This window comes from Solanum stenotomum, chromosome 1 (assembly GCF_019186545.1).
Source record: "Solanum stenotomum isolate F172 chromosome 1, ASM1918654v1, whole genome shotgun sequence".
NCBI classification, from domain to species: Eukaryota; Viridiplantae; Streptophyta; class Magnoliopsida; order Solanales; family Solanaceae; genus Solanum; species Solanum stenotomum.
The window spans coordinates 94,885,528-94,886,800 of NC_064282.1; the positions used below are offsets into that span (position 1 = coordinate 94,885,528).

The 1,273-nt window shown below is 32.1% G+C and overlaps 1 protein-coding gene across 1 annotated transcript; it reads right to left on the minus strand.

Annotated features, from left to right (window-relative positions):
• Positions 1 to 417: 417 nt before the first annotated feature.
• On the minus strand, positions 418 to 966 carry LOC125859578 (ethylene-responsive transcription factor CRF4-like). The gene has a single exon (XM_049539353.1). The coding sequence runs from the start codon at positions 964 to 966 to the stop codon at positions 418 to 420; it is 549 nt and encodes a 182-aa protein (XP_049395310.1).
• Between the last annotated feature and the right edge of the window lie 307 nt (positions 967 to 1,273).

A 1,273-nucleotide genomic window follows, 5' to 3' on the forward strand; every position in this document is an offset into this window, starting at 1 on the left:
AGCTCATATAAAGAAAGCTCAAAATTCCAAATACCTATGAGCTTCAAAATTTCCTTTTATTACCTCTGGATGAAACTGAGTTAATACCTATATTTAACATGTTATACATGTGTTAAACACTATAAATTCCTATAGAAAATTTGCATTTAATTCGACTAAAAAGGAGCTTAAGAGACTAATGGAGTTAGACTTGATTGCTGTGGAATTAACTGAATTTTTTGTTGATTTTTTAGACCCAAAATCAGATTTGGAGCTCTTGAAAATGGATGAAAACATTAAATAGTCTAGTAAAGATTTCATGTTGCATACTTAATTTAAGAAGAAAAAAAAACATCCTAATGCTATATTTAGAAAAGAGAATAAAATAGAAAATTATTTCTTAAACCCTATCATCATCTGAGGATGTAGATGGTAGGTTCATAAATTGATCTCCTTTGATGATGATGGATTGATGGAGGTGATTTCTGCTGGTGGTAGGTCTCTTGGTGTTGGCTTGATGATGTTTGTCACAGCATTAACACCTCTAATTGCAATGGCTGCCTTATTGTAAACCAAAGCAGCTTCTTCAACAGTGTTAAATGTTCCTAACCAAACTCGGCCTTTCGTTCTTGGGTCATATACCTCTGCAACCCACTTTCCCCATTTTCTCTGCCTAACTCCTTTGTACTTTTCCACATTTTCTTGTGGTTTCTCTTTTGAATTTTCAATTGAAACCGCCTCGATATTTTCATTTTCAGTGATGATTTTCTTTTGACGTGCCTTTCCATGTCCCTTTGACTTCTCTTCCTTGACCTTCTCTTTATCCTCATTAGACAGGTTCATCAAATCGACACCCCACAAGTAAACTCCTATGGGGTTGGGTTGGACAGAAGAACTTCCTTCTACTTGAACAATTGATTTTTTAGTGGCATCATATTTTGAGGGTTTTCTAATGATCTTTTCGTGATACTTATTCTTTGATGTCATGACTCTACAAAAAGAAAAAACAACAAACAACGCCATAAGTGTGTCAACATCATTTATGATAAAAATAAATTCTTTCTTTATTTCTATATATAAAAATATTCATAGAACATTTTATCAATGCATACAAGGTAATCATACCCTAGCTCTTCATGAATTTCTTGAAGGAAATGTAAATGATTTTAAAAAAAAAGCACTAAACAAAAAAAAAAGTCATAAATCCATCAAAGAATTTTAAATAATTCAAAAACAGTTCAAAACCTCAAATCTAGACCTGAATCAGCAGAATCTAGATATATAAGTACCATTT

What these genes read in the sequence shown, in the direction of transcription:
- LOC125859578 (XM_049539353.1), bottom strand. Translation starts at nt 966, where the DNA reads ATGACATCAAAGAATAAGTATCACGAAAAGATCATTAGAAAACCCTCA.